At 49.3% G+C, this 17,017-nt stretch overlaps 1 protein-coding gene across 13 annotated transcripts in view; it reads left to right on the forward strand.

The window, feature by feature from the left end:
* Positions 1–5,820: 5,820 nt before the first annotated feature.
* The window catches only part of TRAF3IP1 (TRAF3 interacting protein 1), a 65,199-nt gene continuing 54,002 nt past the window's right edge, over positions 5,821–17,017 (forward strand). For 12 of the 13 annotated variants that reach the window (XM_074264426.1, XM_074264428.1, XM_074264429.1 and 9 more), the window contains exons 1-4: positions 5,843–6,111; positions 10,132–10,200; positions 11,792–11,953; positions 16,807–16,950. In XM_074264426.1, coding sequence (XP_074120527.1) covers positions 5,989–6,111; positions 10,132–10,200; positions 11,792–11,953; positions 16,807–16,950 — 498 coding nt within the window. In that variant the 5' untranslated portion in view covers positions 5,843–5,988. Of the gene's footprint in view, positions 6,112–10,131; positions 10,201–11,791; positions 11,954–16,806; positions 16,951–17,017 lie in introns of all 13 variants that reach the window. The other variant, XM_074264430.1, reaches the window with a different exon arrangement.

Raw genomic sequence — 17,017 nt, forward strand, 5'->3', positions numbered from 1 at the left:
AGTGGGGAAAAGAAAATAGAGAAAAAGAGAGTGAAGGAGTGGGGAGAAGGAAAGAGAGGAAAAGAGAGTGAAGGAGTGGGGAGAAGGAAAGAGAGGAAAAGAGGAGAAAAGAGAGGAAAAGAAAGTGAAGGAGTGGGGAGAAGAGGAAAAACGAGTGAAGGAGTGGGGAGTAGAAAAGAGGAAAAACGAGTGAAGGAGTGGGGAGAAGGAAAGAGAGGAAAAGAAAGTGGAGGAGTGGGGAGAAGAAAAGAGGAAAAGAGGAGAAAAGAGAGGAAAAGAGAGTGAAGGAGTGGGGATAAGAAAAATAGAGAAAAAAAGAGTGAAGAAGTGGGGAGAAGGAAAGAGAGGAAAAGAGAGTGCAGGAGTGGGGAGAAGAAAAATAGAGAAAAAAAGAGTGAAGAAGTGGGGAGAAGGAAAGAGAGGAAAAGAGGAGAAAAGAAAGGAAAAGAGAGTGAAGGAGTGGGGAGAAGAAAAGAGGAAAAAAGAGTGAAGGAGTGGGGAGAAGAGGAAAAAAGAGTAAAGGAGTGGGGAGAAGAAAAGAGGAAAAAAGAGTGAAGGAGTGGGGAGAAGAAAAGGGAGGAAAAGAGAGAGAAGGAGTGGGGAGAAGGAAAGAGAAGAAAAGAGGAGAAAAGAGAGGAAAAGAGAGTGAAGGAGTGGGGAGAAGAAAAGAGGAAAAAGAGTGAAGGAGTGGGAAGAAGGAAAGAGAGGAAAAGAGAGTGCAGGAGTGGGGAGAAGGAAAGAGGAAAAGAGGAGAAAAGAGAGGAAAAGAGAGTGAAGAAGTGGGGAGAAGGAAAGAGAGGAAAAGAGAGTGAAGGAGTGGGAAGAAGGAAAGAGGAAAAGAGTGCAGGAGTGGGGAGAAGGAAAGAGGAAAAGAGGAGAAAAGAGAGTGCAGGAGTGGGGAGAAGGAAAGAGGAAAAGAGGAGAAAAGAGAGTGAAGGAGTGGGGAGAAGGAAAGAGGAAAAGAGGAGAAAAGAGTGAAGGAGTGGGGAGAAGAAAAGAGGAAAAAGAGTGAAGGAGTGGGGAAAAGAAAAGAGGAAAAAAGAGTGAAGAAGTGGGGAGAAGAAAAGGGAGGAAAAGAGAGTGAAGGAGTGGGGAGAAGAAAAGAGGAAAAAAGAATGAAGAAGGGGAAAAGAAAAGGGAGGAAAAGAGAGTGAAGGAGTGGGGAGAAGGAAAGAGAGGAAAAGAGGAGAAAAGAGAGGAAAAGAGAGTGAAGGAGTGGGGAGAAGAAAAGAGGAAAAGAGGAGAAAAGAGAGTGAAGGAGTGGGGAGAAGAAAAGAGAAGAAAAGAGAGTGAAGGAGTGGGGAGAAGAAAAGAGAAGAAAAGAGAGTGAAGGAGTGGGGAAAAGAAAAGAGGAAAAAAGAGTGAAGGAGTGGGGAAAAGAAAAGAGGAAAAAAGAGTGAAGAAGTGGGGAGAAGAAAAGGGAGGAAAAGAGAGTGAAGGAGTGGGGAGAAGAAAAGAGGAAAAAAGAGTAAAGAAGTGGGGAGAAGAAAAGGGAGGAAAAGAGAGTGAAGGAGTGGGGAGAAGGAAAGACAGGAAAAGAGGAGAAAAGAGAGGAAAAGAGTGGAAAAGGGAGGAAAAGAGAGTGAAGGAGTGGGGAGAAGAAAAGAGGAAAAAAGAGTGAAGAAGTGGGGAGAAGAAAAGGGAGGAAAAGAGAGTGAAGGAGTGGGGAGAAGAAAAGAGGAAAAAAGAGTAAAGAAGTGGGGAGAAGAAAAGGGAGGAAAAGAGAGTGAAGGAGTGGGGAGAAGAAAAGAGGAAAAAAGAGTGAAGAAGTGGGGAGAAGAAAAGGGAGGAAAAGAGAGTGAAGGAGTGGGGAGAAGGAAAGACAGGAAAAGAGGAGAAAAGAGAGGAAAAGAGAGTGAAGGAGTGGGGAGAAGAAAAGAGGAAAAAAGAGTGAAGAAGTGGGGAGAAGAAAAGGGAGGAAAAGAGAGTGAAGGAGTGGGGAGAAGAAAAGAGGAAAAAAAGAGTAAAGAAGTGGGGAGAAGAAAAGGGAGGAAAAGAGAGTGAAGGAGTGGGGAGAAGGAAAGACAGGAAAAGAGGAGAAAAGAGAGGAAAAGAGAGTGAAGGAGTGGGGAGAAGAAAAGAGGAAAAAGAGTGAAGAAGTGGGGAGAAGAAAAGGGAGGAAAAGAGGAGAAAAGAGAGGAAAAGAGAGTGAAGGAGTGGGGAGAAGGAAAGAGAGGAAAAGAGGAGAAAAGAGAGGAAAAGAGAGTGAAGGAGTGGGGAGAAGGAAAGAGAGGAAAAGAGAGTGAAGGAGTGGGGAGAAGGAAAGAGAGGAAAAGAGGAGAAAAGAGAGGAAAAGAGGAGAAAAGAGAGGAAAAGAGAGTGAAGGAGTGGGGAGAAGGAAAGAGAGGAAAAGAGGAGAAAAGAGAGGAAAAGAGAGTGAAGGATGGGGAGAAGGAAAGAGAGGAAAAGAGGAGAAAAGAGAGTGAAGGAGTGGGGAGAAGGAAAGAGAGGAAAAGAGAGTGAAGGAGTGGGAAGAAGGAAAGAGGAAAAGAGTGCAGGAGTGGGGAGAAGGAAAGAGGAAAAAAGAGTGAAGAAGTGGGGAGAAGAAAAGGGAGGAAAAGAGGAGAAAAGAGAGGAAAAGAGAGTGAAGGAGTGGGGAGAAGGAAAGAGAGGAAAAGAGGAGAAAAGAGAGGAAAAGAGAGTGAAGGAGTGGGGAGAAGGTAAGAGAGGAAAAGAGAGTGAAGGAGTGGGGAGAAGGAAAGAGAGGAAAAGAGGAGAAAAGAGAGGAAAAGAGGAGAAAAGAGAGGAAAGAGAGTGAAGGAGTGGGGAGAAGGAAAGAGAGGAAAAGAGGAGAAAAGAGGAAAAGAGGAGAAAAGAGAGGAAAAGAGAGTGAAGGAGTGGGGAGAAGAAAAGAGGAAAAAAGAGTGAAGAAGTGGGGAGAAGAAAAGGGAGGAAAAGAGAGTGAAGGAGTGGGGAGAAGAAAAGAGGAAAAAAGAGTAAAGAAGTGGGGAGAAGAAAAGGGAGGAAAAGAGAGTGAAGGAGTGGGGAGAAGGAAAGACAGGAAAAGAGGAGAAAAGAGAGGAAAGAGAGTGAAGGAGTGGGGAGAAGAAAAGAGGAAAAAAGAGTGAAGAAGTGGGGAGAAGAAAAGGGAGGAAAAGAGGAGAAAAGAGAGGAAAAGAGAGTGAAGGAGTGGGGAGAAGGAAAGAGAGGAAAAGAGGAGAAAAGAGAGGAAAAGAGGAGAAAAGAGAGGAAAAGAGAGTGAAGGAGTGGGGAGAAGGAAAGAGAGGAAAAGAGGAGAAAAGAGGAAAAGAGGAGAAAAGAGAGGAAAAGAGAGTGAAGGAGTGGGGAGAAGGAAAGAGAGGAAAAGAGGAGAAAAGAGGAAAAGAGGAGAAAAGAGAGGAAAAGAGATGGAAGGAGTGGGGAGAAGGAAAGAGGAAAAGAGGAGAAAAGAGAGTGAAGGATGGGGAGAAGGAAAGAGAGGAAAAGAGGAGAAAAGAGAGTGAAGGAGTGGGGAGAAGGAAAGAGAGGAAAAGAGAGTGCAGGAGTGGGGAGAAGGAAAGAGGAAAAAGAGTGAAGAAGTGGGGAGAAGAAAAGGGAGGAAAAGAGGAGAAAAGAGAGGAAAGAGAGTGAAGGAGTGGGGAGAAGGAAAGAGAGGAAAAGAGGAGAAAAGAGAGGAAAAGAGAGTGAAGGAGTGGGGAGAAGGAAAGAGAGGAAAAGAGGAGAAAAGAGAGGAAAAGAGGAGAAAAGAGAGGAAAAGAGAGTGAAGGAGTGGGGAGAAGAAAAGAGGAAAAAGAGTGAAGAAGTGGGGAGAAGAAAAGGGAGGAAAAGAGAGTGAAGGAGTGGGGAGAAGGAAAGACAGGAAAAGAGGAGAAAAGAGAGGAAAAGAGAGTGAAGGAGTGGGGAGAAGAAAAGAGGAAAAAAGAGTGAAGAAGTGGGGAGAAGAAAAGGGAGGAAAAGAGAGTGAAGGAGTGGGGAGAAGAAAAGAGGAAAAAAGAGTGAAGAAGTGGGGAGAAGAAAAGGGAGGAAAAGAGGAGAAAAGAGAGGAAAAGAGAGTGAAGGAGTGGGGAGAAGGAAAGAGAGGAAAAGAGATGGAAGGAGTGGGGAGAAGGTAAGAGAGGAAAAGAGATGGAAGGAGTGGGGAGAAGGAAAGAGGAAAAGAGGAGAAAAGAGAGGAAAAGAGGAGAAAAGAGAGGAAAAGAGGAGAAAAGAGAGGAAAAGAGAGTGAAGGAGTGGGGAGAAGGTAAGAGAGGAAAAGAGATGGAAGGAGTGGGGAGAAGGAAAGAGGAAAAGAGGAGAAAAGAGAGGAAAAGAGGAGAAAAGAGAGGAAAAGAGGAGAAAAGAGAGGAAAAGAGGAGAAAAGAGAGGAAAAGAGAGTGAAGGAGTGGGGAGAAGGTAAGAGAGGAAAAGAGATGGAAGGAGTGGGGAGAAGGAAAGAGGAAAAGAGGAGAAAAGAGAGGAAAAGAGGAGAAAAGAGAGGAAAAGAGGAGAAAAGAGAGGAAAAGAGGAGAAAAGAGAGGAAAAGAGAGTGAAGGAGTGGGGAGAAGGTAAGAGAGGAAAAGAGATGGAAGGAGTGGGGAGAAGGAAAGAGGAAAAGAGGAGAAAAGAGAGGAAAAGAGGAGAAAAGAGAGGAAAAGAGGAGAAAAGAGAGGAAAAGAGGAGAAAAGAGAGGAAAAGAGAGTGAAGGAGTGGGGAGAAGGTAAGAGAGGAAAAGAGATGGAAGGAGTGGGGAGAAGGAAAGAGGAAAAGAGGAGAAAAGAGAGGAAAAGAGGAGAAAAGAGAGGAAAAGAGGAGAAAAGAGAGGAAAAGAGGAGAAAAGAGAGGAAAAGAGAGTGAAGGAGTGGGGAGAAGGTAAGAGAGGAAAAGAGATGGAAGGAGTGGGGAGAAGGAAAGAGGAAAAGAGGAGAAAAGAGAGGAAAAGAGGAGAAAAGAGAGGAAAAGAGGAGAAAAGAGAGGAAAAGAGAGTGAAGGAGTGGGGAGAAGGAAAGAGAGGAAAAGAGGAGAAGAAAAGAGAAAAAAGAGGAAAAGAGGGAAGGAAAAAGGAGAAGGAAAGAGAAGAGAAGGGAAAGACCGAGGGGGAAGACAGAAGAATGATGGAGAACGGGGACAGGAGGGACGAAAGGGCCAGAAAGAAGGGCTGTCGGGGGCTATCTTGTCCAGTTCTCTGATTTTGTAGAGAAGGACCCTGAGTCCTGGAAAAGTAAGGTTACTTCCCCAGGGTCACACGGGTGCCACATTCCCCGCCCCCCCTCCCGCATTCTGTAGCCAGGGCTGGGGGGAGGGGCTGGGGAGGAGGAGAGGGGAAGAGAGAGGGGAGAGTAGTAGAAGAAGAGCAAAGGGCCAGGAATGGGAGAGAGGGAGAAGGGAGGACTCCAGCGGGAAGGTAGGAAAGAAGGGGGAGGGACGTAGAGCACGAAGAAGCCCCGCCCCCTTCTCTCCTTGCTCTCCAGCCCCCTTCTGCAGACTGTCCTGAGGGCGGGGCCAGGAGCCAGACTGTGATGGGCGGAGAAAGAGGTGGGTCCGGGAGGCTGGGGATGGAGAGGGGCGAGACTAACGGGGAGTGGGCGGGGCTGGGGTTCTGCTGTTCCGGGCGGGGGATGTGGGACACAGCACTTTGAGTAGGGCGGGGCATGCAATCAGAAGCGCGCTGGGCTGGAGCCCCGGTGGTTGAGTCGGGGAAGGCGGTAGGTGGAGGGGTTGTTACCAGGGGGCGGGGACTAAAGCAAGCTGGGGGCGGGGCCAGGTAGCGGGCGGCCGAGGCAGGCTACTGGGCTGAGGGAGGCCTCTGGGGGGCGGGGACATCCGAGACGTCTAGCCGGATTGGACAGCGATGGGGCGGGGACGTGACGCCGCCGGCGGCGGCTTGTTGCCCGTTGCTAAGGCGGCGCGCGCTTGGCGACGGAACGCCGTGAGTCCGCGCAGGCGCCGTTGCAGAGCGCGGGGTATTGTGGGATGGGCCGGCTAGCTAAGAGGAGACGGCGGCGGCGGTGGCGGCGGGAGCTGCGGGGCCGGGCGGCGGCCTGAGGTGGCCAGGTAGGCGCTGGGGCCGCCATGAACTCCTCGGTGGTGAAGCGCACGCAGGACGCCCTGGGGAAGGTGATCAAGAAGCCGCCGCTGACGGAGAAGCTACTGAGCAAACCCCCGTTCCGCTACTTGCACGACATCATCACAGAGGTGCGGCCCAGGCCGGGGGGCGGGGGGGGGCGGCGCGGAGGGGTCGTCGGCGTCCGGTCCGAGGGGCGCCTGCGCTGGGGGGCTGTGGCGGAGCGGGCCGGGAAGGCCCGAGGGCGGGGGGGGGCGGGCCTTCCCGGCTCGGGAAACTGCCTTCCCCGGTGCAGATCGCCGATCTCGCCCTCAGCGGGGAGGCCTCCCGAGCACGCGGGGCCGGCACCCAGGGGGCGTTTCACGGAGGCTGCCTGTGGGGTCAAGGGCCGGCCCGGCTCCGAGCCGCGGATCCACCCCGCTGTCAGCCTCCCCGGCGGCCCCGCGGCCTCCGGGGACTGTGGCGGGCGCCGGGGACGGGGAAGGAACGCGGGGAGGCCCGGGCCGGGGCCGCGAGTGCGGGGGCCGCTGGGGAGCAACAGCTGCGGGGGGAGGCCGAGGCCCGGCCGGCCCGGGAGGCCCCGCGCCCTCTTATGGCTGCGGAAATTGAGACTCGGGGATCTGGAACTGGAGAGAGGCTGCAGGGCTGATGCATGGGGGAGGGGAACAAGAGGGGGAGGAAATGGGGAAGGGATGAAGGAGAGGATGCTGGAGGGAGGAGGAGGAGGGATGAAGGAGGAGGATGCTGGAGGGAGGAGGAGGAGGGATGAAGGAGAGGATGCTGGAGGGAGGAGGAGGAGGGATGAAGGAGGAGGATGCTGGAGGGAGGAGGAGGAGGGATGAAGGAGGAGGATGCTGGAGGGAGGAGGAGGAGGGATGAAGGAGGAGGATGCTGGAGGGAGGAGGAGGAGGGATGAAGGAGAGGATGCTGGAGGGAGGAGGAGGAGGAATGAAGGAGAGGATGCTGGAGGGAGGAGGAGAAGGGATGAAGGAGAGGATGCTGGAGGGAGGAGGAGGAGGGATGAAGGAGGAGGATGCTGGAGGGAGGAGGAGGAGGGATGAAGGAGGAGGATGCTGGAGGGAGGAGAAGGAGGGATGAAGGAGAGGATGCTGGAGGGAGGAGGAGGAGGAATGAAGGAGAGGATGCTGGAGGGAGGAGGAGAAGGGATGAAGGAGAGGATGCTGGAGGGAGGAGGAGGAGGGATGAAGGAGGAGGATGCTGGAGGGAGGAGGAGGAGGGATGAAGGAGGAGGATGCTGGAGGGAGGAGAAGGAGGGATGAAGGAGAGGATGCTGGAGGGAGGAGGAGGAGGGATGAAGGAGGAGGATGCTGGAGGGAGGAGGAGGAGGGATGAAGGAGGAAGATGCTGGAGGGAGGAGGAGGAGGTGAGGTGCTGCAGGCAGCAGGGCAGGAGGGGCCAGGTGGGGATCCCGCTGGGATCCAGGAAGCTCTTCCCTCCCTGAGCCCAGAGGCAGCTTGAGGACCCTTTTTCAGGCCTTGTCGCCTTGCCCCAGCCCGGTCCGTTCCGCTTCTCTAGCTGGTGTGGGACTCTCGGGGAAGGCTCCTTCCCACCCAAGGGGCCGTTGTCGGGACACTGATTTTGAGCCTCATTCGTGCAGGGGCCGTGAGCGGCTGGGCTGGATCAGCCCCTTTGGTTTGTCTGTGTTGCCATGGGAGGCCGCCATGCCTCCTGACTCCTCTGCACATCGGACAGTGGCTGAGGGACACGCCACACTCCTTCACTTTCCATCAGATTCACACCTTTTCTAAGGGAGCACGTGTGCATTCTCCTGCTGGCCAGGGCTGCCAGCTTTCTTTTACACTTGTCAAAAAGCAGCCAAAGAGGGAGAAGAGGCTCGTGCCTCCTGTTTAAGGGCGGCTCGGGTGCTCGGAGTAGATCAGAGGGAGTGAGACGTCTGCCGCTCCAGTCATTGCCCGCGTGCTTGGCCACATTGGAGCGGCCGGTCTGCCGATGGGATTGTTTGCTTGAAAGAAAGTAGAATTCTGCGTGTGAACGGCATCCCTCAGGAAAGAACCAGTCCCAGTCCCTCTAGCTTGAAACCTTAGAATTAGCCTTAATTCTCACCTTCATATTCCAGGGCCCTTCACATTTTGTGAATCGTACCTGCAAAATCTCGCCTCGCCGACCCTTGCCTTCGTCTCCTGTTTTTTGCTTATTGATTGAGAGCTCTGGCTGCTCAAGCTGTACTGGCCATTAACTTTGTGCTATTGTGACAATTATTACAATGCCCTGAGTCTCACTGTGCTCCTCTGTAAAACAGGCAGGGAGGGAGGTGGAGTACTCACTATCTCCTATAGGGTATTAGCCTTTTCCTCTCCAGCCCAGAGAGGCAACCTGGAGGACCATCAGGCGGGGAGCAGAGGAGAATTGAGATTGATGTGAGGATAAAGTTCCTAACAAAAGGAAGAAGGGCTGCCTGGGGAAGTGACAGGGCTCCGTGTAGCCGAGGAGATGTCTTCAAGCTAAGCTTGGGTGCCCATCTGGGCATGCGTTTGATAGTGGAGACAGTTTACTTGAGGTGCCACTTGATCTCAGAGAGCCCGAGACCTACAACCTCTTAAGTCCCCTGAGCTCCCGACTTCTGAGCCGACATTCTTAGTTGAGGGAAGAAAGAAACAGAAAGACTTGCTTATTCACAGAGGGACAAGATATCTGTGTTGCGTGGGGTAAAGAATTGTGGGTCCCTAGTCTTTCTACCATTGCAGATTTAGGTTGTTCCAAGGTTATCTTATCTACCTGGGCTATGATGTCTGCTGTATTTACCCTAACATGCTGGCCCGACTTCCCATTTTGGAGTCAGGAAGACCTGAGTGCAAGCCTTTCCTCTAACATTAACTCTGGGGCCACCAGCAAACCACCTGACCTCTTCTAGCCCCATAACTCCTTCCTTCCCCAACTTTGAGACTACATAAATTCCAGATGAACGGTCAGCTGCCTCAGTGAGTGAGTCTCCATGCAGAAATTCCCCGAAATTTCTAGCATCCCCCAAAAGAAAATCTGCAAGATCTGTGACCTTACTTAGTAGGGTGGGTAATCCCCCTGATTTGTTGTCACTGGTTTTTGCCCATGATGCGTCCTGAGGGGCTCTGTCCCCTACCCTGGAAACATCATCACCATTTTTGTACGTCACGGGGCCACTTGATTTGTCCCTCAGCTTCTTTAAAATGCTAGGGCCACTGAAAACTGGAAGAAAAAAAATTTTTTTTGATAAAATTGATGTAAAGCATCAAAGGGAAGGTATTTAAAATGGACTTTAAAAGGATGTTTATATTTTCATTAATACTTTCTGTTTTTGTCTTGAGAGGCAGTAAGACATGGCAGAAAACTGGCCTTGATGCCAGGAGCACTTGGCTGACTATGTGTCCCTCAGTGCCCTGGGCAGCTTCAGTTACAGAGAAGGTGCAGACTTGCATTGGTGTGGGGCATGTCTTTAACAAGAATTTCTTATACCAATCCTTATTTCTGCCCATCTGTTTTGTTTTTATAGCATATATTTTTTTTTCCTGATTATATCTTTCTTTCCTCTAGAGAGCTGCCTTAGTTACAAAGATTAAAAAAGAAAGAGGAAGAGAAAGTAGTTCGCTAAAACTAACCAATGTATTGATGGTGTCCGATATTCATTTGTTATTGTTCCCACTTTTTCCTCAGTCATTCTCTGGAGCTAAGCTCTTGGTCACTATAATTACCTAATAATTTAGTTTCTCTTTCCTCCCTCCCTTTCTCCTTTCCTTCCTAATTCATTATCTTTCTTCCAACCTTCTTTCCTTCCTTCTTCTTTCCCTCTACCCTTTTTTCCCCTTTTGGTTCTTTTACTTTATGGTGCAGTGATTGTTTATATCATTTTGTTGTTGTTGTTCTGCTTGCTTCACTGCACCTCTTCATATCATTCTTTTATACTTTGCATTCACGTATCTAACTGCCTTTTTTTTTTTTTTCCCCTTCAAGCTGAATATTGATCTACTAGCAATGAGGCTTTGACTGAAGGGTTTATTGAATGTATAATCCAGTTGTAAATAGTCCTGGAAAGACCTCAAACTTTGAGGGTTTCCACTTAAACCTATTACTGAATCTGGGCTGATGATGCTTTCTGGTGTGATACTAATAATTTTCTGTTTCTTTATGTTTTAAAGGTAATTAGAATGACTGGTTTTATGAAGGGACTCTATACAGATTCTGAGCTGAAATCTGATAATGTTAAGGTAGGTCAGAAACCATCTTCCTGACTTCATTAATGTTTTTAAGTTAATAGTTTTGCTTTACAATGCCGTTCTCAAATCTTGAGAATAAAAAAAGTCGATATTTACCTAATAACCTCGGTAAAACATTTCAGTTCTGCCACTCGCCCCTTTTTTGGAGAGAAAAATGATAGAATGGCAAATTAAGAATGGTGATTTCATTTTACCTTTGCCTAAGAGATCATTAAGAAAGCGTCAACGGGAGAGATCATTTATTTTACTTTTCTTTTGCACTCAAGGAACTCTTCATTTCTTTGAAAGCCTTTGATGTGCATTACTTTCACAGATGCCTACTTTATATGTTTCATGTCCCCAGGTCCTTCACCAGTTAGCCTTTATTTCAGGTATTAAAGTCTCACAGGGTTTGCCATATAAGCAATAAAATAATGTTTTATAAAAATTGGGGAAATATATATATATTTTTTTTTTATTTAGAGAAAGACAATTGGAAAACATATCTTTTTTCTAAATTATCTGGAAGTCCATCCATGTTTTATTTGCAAATTTGCGTATCAAAAGAGGATGGATTTCTGACTTTATAAAATATGTAATCATTTGAAAGGTAGCATGACCTGGGAAACCGAGTTCTGAATGTGGAATCAAGACAAATTCTCTTTTAAACCCCGCCTTTGATTTTTCACTAGCGGCTTACTAGTCAAATGTTTCATTCAGCTTCCCTGAATCTCAGGCACCTTCCAGAGATTGACCTTCTAAGTCTTAAATGAGTTGTCAGTTTTGCATTGGTAGAGAAAGTTCTCGCTCTGATAGCTCCCATGCTAATAGATTGTAATGAAATCTGCAAAGACTGCTAACTCTGCTAGTTATTCTGGTACCCATCTGAAAACTACTATCATTAGCTTTTATGTAACTCATGCCTCAATACGTATTATTAAGGAAAAACAGATTTGGTAAATCCAAATATTGCCTTAAAGATTCTCCTCTGCTAGGTATCCCTGGGTGATCCTGCTTCCTTCCCTCCAATGTCAAGCTGTCAGCAAGCAGCTCACCATTGTCTGTTATGTCATGAGTAGCTATGATTTGGGGAAAGATCTTGGAACCCCGTATTTGCAATTCAGTGATGGCACCGGGAGGATATTAATTATTGGGTTAATTATTAAGAGACATGAGGGCAAGGAGTAGCTTGTGATGGTCCTCAAAACTGAGCTCAGCTGTGGCTCGTGCCATTTTCTTTCTACCCAGTAAAAAAAAAAAAAAAAAAACCTGACTCTTGGGCTGCCTCCAAGATTTATCCGTGGACTATGTACTGATGTATTAAGTGACTCCTAGGTGACTTTGGTCATCGGAGAAGAGAATCTTGTTGATGTTCCCATAGGAATGAGATTTGTGTTTCACAGGTTTATTTTAGGAAATCATTTCAGACCTAGAATGAATTGAAGAGGATTATTTTTATTTACTTAGAGAGATCATTTTTCTGATGCAAACTGCTTTTCAAATTAGCAATGCTGATTAGAAAGGAGAACTTTCTCTGTAGAACATATTGGAGATGGTACAAATTATGACTTTAAATAATGTATTTTAAATTTAAATTTATCAGGATAAAGATGCAAAGATTAGCTTCCTTCAGAAGACCATAGATGTTGTGATAATGGTTTCAGGAGAACCATTATCTGTGAAACCGGCGAGAATTGTGGCAGGACACGAACCAGAAAGAACAAATGAGCTGCTCCAAGCAATTGGAAAGTGCTGCCTCAATAAGGTAATAGTTCAGAGAGTGCGGTAACACAAGGAAGAATGGTCTTCTGGGTTTCTCAGGTGGCAGGGATCCTTGTCTCAGCCATTCTGGCTTCCACGTGGCTCCCCGAGGGATCTGTGGGTTTCGGTTGCATCATTAGCAGAGCTGGGGCTGGGGCTGAGTATGGAGCGGGGGAGACCTGGGCCAAGGCTGGGATTTCCCCGCTTTGATCCACTCTTAGACAAGATGAAGACTGAACTGCCCCCCAGCCTGCCTCGAAGCTCCTGCAGGTCTCTTGCCTAAAAACTGCTCCTCCTGAAATCCCATCAGTCAGAGATTCATTTCATTTACTAAAAGTGTTCCATAAATGTCTATTGCTACTTTTATTTAAAAATGCCAGACTAAGTCTCATGTCTTGGTATGATGCTTTTTTATTCTTAATTGATATTTTATGTACCTATCGCCTTCATCGGGGAAGATAACCTGTCCCACTTCCCTTTCTAAAGATAGTAGAGGCTCTCTCTTTTTCCTCTGGGGCCAAACTTGATCATTGTAATTGGTGCTAACGGCTTTAATCAGATAGTCCGATTAAATCAGCCTTCTAAGAGAAACACTCTGGAAACTGAAGTTTTCTGTGACTAACACAAAGGAATGAGATTTTTGAGTCAAGGCAGACTGGGGTAGGGAGGGCTGGACTTCAGAAAAGTAAGAGAGATGAAATGGGGTCAGAGGGTCAACAGTGTTGAAATTTCTAATTTTCTAATTGTACTTAAGGCTGGTGGCTCCGGGGTTTCTGGGTGTCACATTACTGGACCAGAATGTTTCACTCGGCCTTCCCAAGTGGAGCCAGGCCCTCTTCTTGGTTAGTTCAGATAAATCCTAGTTAGGTCCCACTGTGGGTCTGCTAGGAGGAAGGGAAAATGAGGAGAACTGGAAATGGAATAAGAATTGGATGAGAAGGAGAAACTGAAAGTATCCCCCATCTTCTCCCCCCGCTGCCATCTCAGCAGGATTTTTGGGATTTCCCTTTCAAAGAGACAAGGAAAGCAAGCACGTGTTAAGATCCTACTATGTGCTGGCCACTGTGCTCAGCACTTTACAGGCCAAATTAAAACAACCGAACAGAAAGAATTTCTTGACATCATGTATCATTATGGACATTAGCTTATTTGATTGTCACAGTGCCCCATGAGATGAGGGCTATTATCTCCCCCATTTTATAGTTGAGGAAACAAGAGGCAAACAGAGGGGAAGGAGTTTGCCCAGGCTCCTGCAGCTAGTGGGGGATTAAGGCCACAATTGAACCCATATTCTGTCCCACTATACCATCTCTCTGCCTCAAAATCCAGTGTTTGGGACCTTGCAGGGAAGGGGAAACTTCTCTAACCTACGTGAATTGGGTGCATTTTTTCTGGAGGTGGGCAGAGCCCTGGCGAAGGTACATTGGGATCTGGAAAGCCTGTAAGCCTGTGCCCAGATGCCAACTTGGCTAGCCTTTCCCCACTTTGAGTCCCCGATCCATTCAGGGCCTGGGGCTGAGCTGGTCAGCAGGACCCCAGATGCTTGGGAAAGAGAGAAGCCAGCTCAGCGCCCTCTCCCTCTTAACAGCTCCTGGAACTTGGGGGCCTTCTTTCCTGCCCACGGCCTTGGGGAGAGGGACCTGGAGATCTGGCCTGCCCGGTACCTCTCCCCACAGCCCCCCTGGGGTCTGTGTTACCTGACCAGGTGGAGGGAGTTCTCTGGACAGCTCTGCTCTGAGATGTCATTAGAGTGGCAGCGCCCTGAGGGCAGGGGATTCCCAGCCTTCATCTCGTGGGCTCCCCAGTGCCAAGCACAGGAGCTGTCACAGAGCAGGGCTTGATTCAGTTTGCTGCATGCTTTCTGAGTGGTTGCGCCAGCGTTTCCTGAGCATATGCCTTAGTCCCCCTGGAGCTCCTGACTGCTTTCCAGAGGGCTTCCTGCTTTGGGGACAGCTCCCATTTACATCGGCCTTTTCAACTTTCCCTAGCTCTAACCCTTGAGGCTGCCCAGGAGGTTGGCTGGTGCCCAGGAAACTAAGAGTAAGCAATGGCTTTGAGGCTATGGGGGTCCTGGAGCATTGAACCAGGGCTCCAGCTCTGGTGTGTGAGGCTCCTCAGGCAGAAGCTGGCCCCAAGGGTTTTCTTTAGCATACCCCAGTGCCATAAGAAGACATCCTCCTTGTCTAGGTGCTCTCTAAAGCAGGCCCCAATGGTCAGTGGTCCTACACCAGTTCAGGGGAAGCTTCTTGGTAAGTCACTTAATTCTGTTTGCCTCAGTTTCTTCATCTTGTGCACGAGGAATCATGGCCTTGAAAGACCATGCTTATTTAAGTAGCCTGAAACGGGCCCGGACCTCACTGCTCAGAGCTGTGGGAGTCTCAGCTCTGAGGAAGGAGCCTCAAGGGAAGGGGAGGGATCTGCTTGTGCTCTGTCCTTCCTCTGCCTCAGTTTGGCTCCAGTTAGAGCAGCTGAAGAGCGAGAATCGCACGCAGCAGGTGGAGGTGATTTTTGTGTCCCAGTCCAGCCCTGTGGAGAGCATTGGGAGGTGGGAGGGGTGACTGGCAGCGCCAGGGCCAGGAGATGCCCATCCGGAACCATGGCTGGCATAGGCCCAGCCAGGCTGGAGCTGGGTCTTTCTTTTCTCCAGGGTATGAAGAAGAAAAAGTAAACATTGGCTAGTTAAAAAAAAGACATGTGATGGGATACGATGTCACGAATGAATGCTAGCATTAGTAAAGGAGCATTAGTTTGCTCTCTGGTGAGCTAAGTAGGATTTGTGTAGCTATAATAACTTTTTGAAAGGCTTCCTGTCAACAAACATTTGGTTCTTCCCTGTAAGACCAAGGATTATGTGGTAGACACTGTTCAGAAGGCGTTGAGACCTGGTGGGTACAGAGACAAAAGCCGTACACACCCATCGGAGCAGTCAGTCTCAGCTCTCCCCTGCGCCGCTGTCACCCGCTGACCTTGGCCAATGTGCCTCAGTTTCTTGACTCAAAAAATGAAGGGGAGGGATGATCTCTGGCCCACTCGCTGTGATTCGAGTTAAAGTACAAATTCAGAGAAGTCAGCCCCCAGCACCCAGTGAATGGTCCCAACCATAATTACTTTGGGAGAACTTCAGAGGAAGGAAAGGATTCTGGGAAGGGCCAGAGATGCCCGCCCAGGGGAACGGCCCTTGGGCATATGCCCATCACGCCTCTGGCGGGGTAGCCTCCCCAGAGCCGTGCAGCTCCCTACTGCTTCCTTGGCCTCCTGATGGGTCTCCTGCTTCTATTCTTTCTTCCAATTTCTCCCCTATAAAACTGCTCATCTTCCGAATACCCAAATAGACTCGGCCACTCACCAGATCCGGTTTGCTCTAGTCCAAACCACAGTGTCCCTTCTGTGTTTCCGGCCCCCTTCTTGGCTTTTTGCTGTGACCTCCCCTGCGGTGCTCGGTACCACGCCTGCTGGCTGTTCCTGGAGCTTCAGCTTCCTCCAGGAAGCCTCTCTGTCTCTTCTTAAGGGACCGAAGGGGGCACATGTTAGTGTCCTGGTGACAAAGGGGTGGAGCTGGTTTTGGTCTTGTCCCTGGGCTCCCGGGATCTGGCATGGCCCCTGTGGCCCCGGCAAGGGCTTCCTCAATGGTCGTTGGGCTGTGTCTTGCCAACCAGGGCCAGTCCATTCAAGTGTGACTGATGAGGAGACGTTGAAGCCTCATCTCTATGGCCACGGGCCCGAGTCGTGCGGGTACAAAGCAAGCCAAGGGACCTTTTTCTTTTACTCTCTCCTCCATGTCCAGTTGAGTAATGGCGCAAGGCAGGTGCTCTGACAGCTCTTGCCTCCTGGAGAGTTGCTTCCCCTTTTGTCTGAGACAGGAGGCCATTCTCTCTCTGCTTAGAGGAGATCTCCAGGCTCTTGGTTGACAGACCTTAATGCTTTGGGCATGTTTCGGGGCCTCCTGAGGATTCACTGAGCCCAGCGAGCATGAGAGGCAGCTTGTGTAAGTAGAATTTCTCCCGTTTCACTGGCAAGGCCCCTGAGGCTCAGGAGGTGAAGTGGTTTGTCTTCCCATGGCCAGGCAGCTAGGGCAGGAGTCAGAGCCGGCCTTCTGCCACCAAGTCCACCTCCTTCATGACTTGGGTGGGCCAGACCGCCCACGGTTCTCAGCCTGAATGGCTGGTCTTTGTCCTTCCACCGCTTTGCCTCAGAAATACTAAGGGCTTTTCTCAGTTTCTCTTGGCATGGAAAGGGTTTCTCTTCATCATAGGAAACACTGAATAGCTAACAAGGAAATTTTCTAACCTTTTCCTGGCTTGCCTTGTGAGGTAGTGAGCCTTCTGCCCCTGTAAGTATTCAAGCAGAGGCTGAATGCCTGCTGTAGGGCTGCCCAGCTTCAGCACGCGCTCTCTGTGGACACTTAGCTTGCCCCAGTGGGCATGTTGTGGTAAAAAACAAACCAAACCAAGCCAAACCCGGCGTTTCAGGTCAGGAATTTGGCTCTCGAGCTGGGATTTCTTTGGTGGTCATATGGGGAGGCCTGTAGGGTCTTGTGCTTTGGGGCATAGAGCCTCCTGGTGGGGGTCATGCACGTACAGGGCATGTACCCTGGCTGCGGGGCTCTGGGGGAGCCCAAGCTCATCCCCGATTTCATTTAGCCCCTTCTCTTCAACAGGCGACGTCACGTGTGTCCGATGGTCATCTGTGATAACATGGGACCCCTCAGGGAAATTGGGGGGGGGGACTTTCCACTTGGAGCTGGGCGGGGGCTGGGCTCCCTGATTGGTGATGAATGCTCACTTGAATGCCTGTTAGATCTGCTAACTCTGTCCCCTTAACTTTTTTTTTTGTCTTTGCTTCCCTTTGGACGTGAAGCTCTCAAGCGATGAAGCTGTGAAGAGAGTTCTCTCTGGAGAGAAGGGGGACGCAAAGGGGAAGCCTCCGCTGACCTCGAAATCCCAAGAGCAGGACAACAAGGAGGTTAAGGAAGAAGAGCCACGGATCCACAAAGAGAAGGAGGTGAGCCGGGAGCCTTTAGATGCTTCAGATAACCCGACGTAGAATTTATTCACTTGCATTTATTTAT

This window comes from Sminthopsis crassicaudata, chromosome 4 (genome assembly GCF_048593235.1).
Source record: "Sminthopsis crassicaudata isolate SCR6 chromosome 4, ASM4859323v1, whole genome shotgun sequence".
Classification (NCBI taxonomy): Eukaryota; Metazoa; Chordata; class Mammalia; order Dasyuromorphia; family Dasyuridae; genus Sminthopsis; species Sminthopsis crassicaudata.